Genomic DNA, 1,483 nt, shown 5'->3' with positions numbered 1-1,483 from the left:
ATGAGGGAAACAGAGTGTGAAGAATTGGCCTGGGGTAGACAAGGCTCTGGGTGAACCAACGTGCGTCAAAACAGACCGAGAAGGCAGGAGTTTGCGAATGCTGACGTCATGAGGTAAAACAAAACAACAGAAAATCTTCGAGCGGTCTCCATGCAATACTACACCGTTAATTTAGCCGAATTTCCAGGAGAGGACTTTCGTCAATTTAATGTTTTATTTTATTTTTTTACAGAATTTTTACTTTTCCACGAATTCTAGTAGAGTAACATACTGTGGCAAACATTGCCTTGCTTCTCCGGCTGCCTTTCTTCAAAATTGCCATTAAGTCCTTCATCATAGTCTAATCTTGCTTAAATTAAAAAGCAACATGGCGTCTCCCCAACATCAGCAACTGCTCCCTCACAACACAGAGGCGAGCTGTGACTCAAGCGGGGGAAGGGGGCGTCTCCGTGCGGATAAGCAGCAGCAGTGTGAAGCACAAGCACGGCGCAGGTGCTCTGGGGTCAGTGGGGACCGGGTTCATAGGGGGGTCCAAGCACTGCAAGTACAGCATTTCCTCCAGCTGTAGCTCAGGGGAGTCCGGGGTCCGGAAGCCTGCGGTCGAAGGGGGTCCGCTCCCAGAGGAGGATACCCCAGCTGTTTGAGAGGTCCGCGGGCCACTTCTGGGACCCCAAGTTCGACTCTCCGATCCTGGAGGAGGCGTGCAGGGAGCGCTGCTTCCCCCAGACCCAGCGGAGGTTCCGCTACGTGCTGTTCTACTTGGCCATCACCGGCACCCTCTGGGGGAGCTACTTCGCTGCCAACCCTGCTCGGTGCGACCGGACAGCCTTCCTGGCTCCCACGGCCTCCTTCCTCCTCTTCCTCCTCCTCCTTTTCCTCTTGACTCTCACCCGCCTCTACGCCCTGTGCTACAACCAGGCCTCTCTGCTGCTCATCGTGGTGACCTTTGCCCTCACCCTTACGCCCCAAATCCAAACCTCCGGCTTCAGGGACCAGGGGAGTTGGCACGTCGAGGACGAGGAGGAGGAGGAGTTCAGTGGCATGTGGCCCTGGTCCAACCACAGCTACGCCCCCTCCCCGGGTCACCCCTTGCCCCCTTGCCTCTCCCCCGTGGGGACCTTCTCCCTGTGCATAGAGGTGCTCCTCCTGCTCTACAGCGTCCTCCACGTCCGCCTCTATGCCTCCGTCCTGCTGGGCCTGCTCTACTCCATCCTGTTCGAGGGGCTGGGCTGGCTGCACCTCGCCCGGGCGGAGCAGGGCTCCGACGGGGACTGGGACACCCTGGTCTGGCTGGGGCCGGCCAAGGCCCTGCTCCACCTGTGCGCCCACGCCATCGGCATCCACCTCTTCGTCATGTCCGAGGTGCGCTCCCGCAGCACGTTCCTCAAGGTGGGCCAGGCCATCATGCACGGGAAGGACCTGGAGGTGGAGAAGGCCCTGAAGGAGCGGATGATCCACTCGGTCATGCCCCGCCGGTGGCGGA

General features: G+C 59.0%; 1 protein-coding gene across 1 annotated transcript in view; it reads left to right on the top strand.

Annotated features, from left to right (window-relative positions):
* Positions 1-231: 231 nt before the first annotated feature.
* LOC136938456 (adenylate cyclase type 9) overlaps positions 232-1,483 on the top strand; it is a 17,191-nt gene continuing 15,939 nt past the window's right edge. The window contains 3 exon segments of the mRNA XM_067231699.1: positions 232-430; positions 432-602; positions 604-1,471. Of these exon segments, the coding sequence (XP_067087800.1) occupies positions 368-430; positions 432-602; positions 604-1,471 (1,102 nt within the window). The 5' untranslated portion in view covers positions 232-367.

This window comes from Osmerus mordax, chromosome 3 (genome assembly GCF_038355195.1).
Source record: "Osmerus mordax isolate fOsmMor3 chromosome 3, fOsmMor3.pri, whole genome shotgun sequence".
NCBI classification, from domain to species: domain Eukaryota; kingdom Metazoa; phylum Chordata; class Actinopteri; order Osmeriformes; family Osmeridae; genus Osmerus; species Osmerus mordax.
This window is presented reverse-complemented; position numbering and strand designations above follow the sequence as displayed.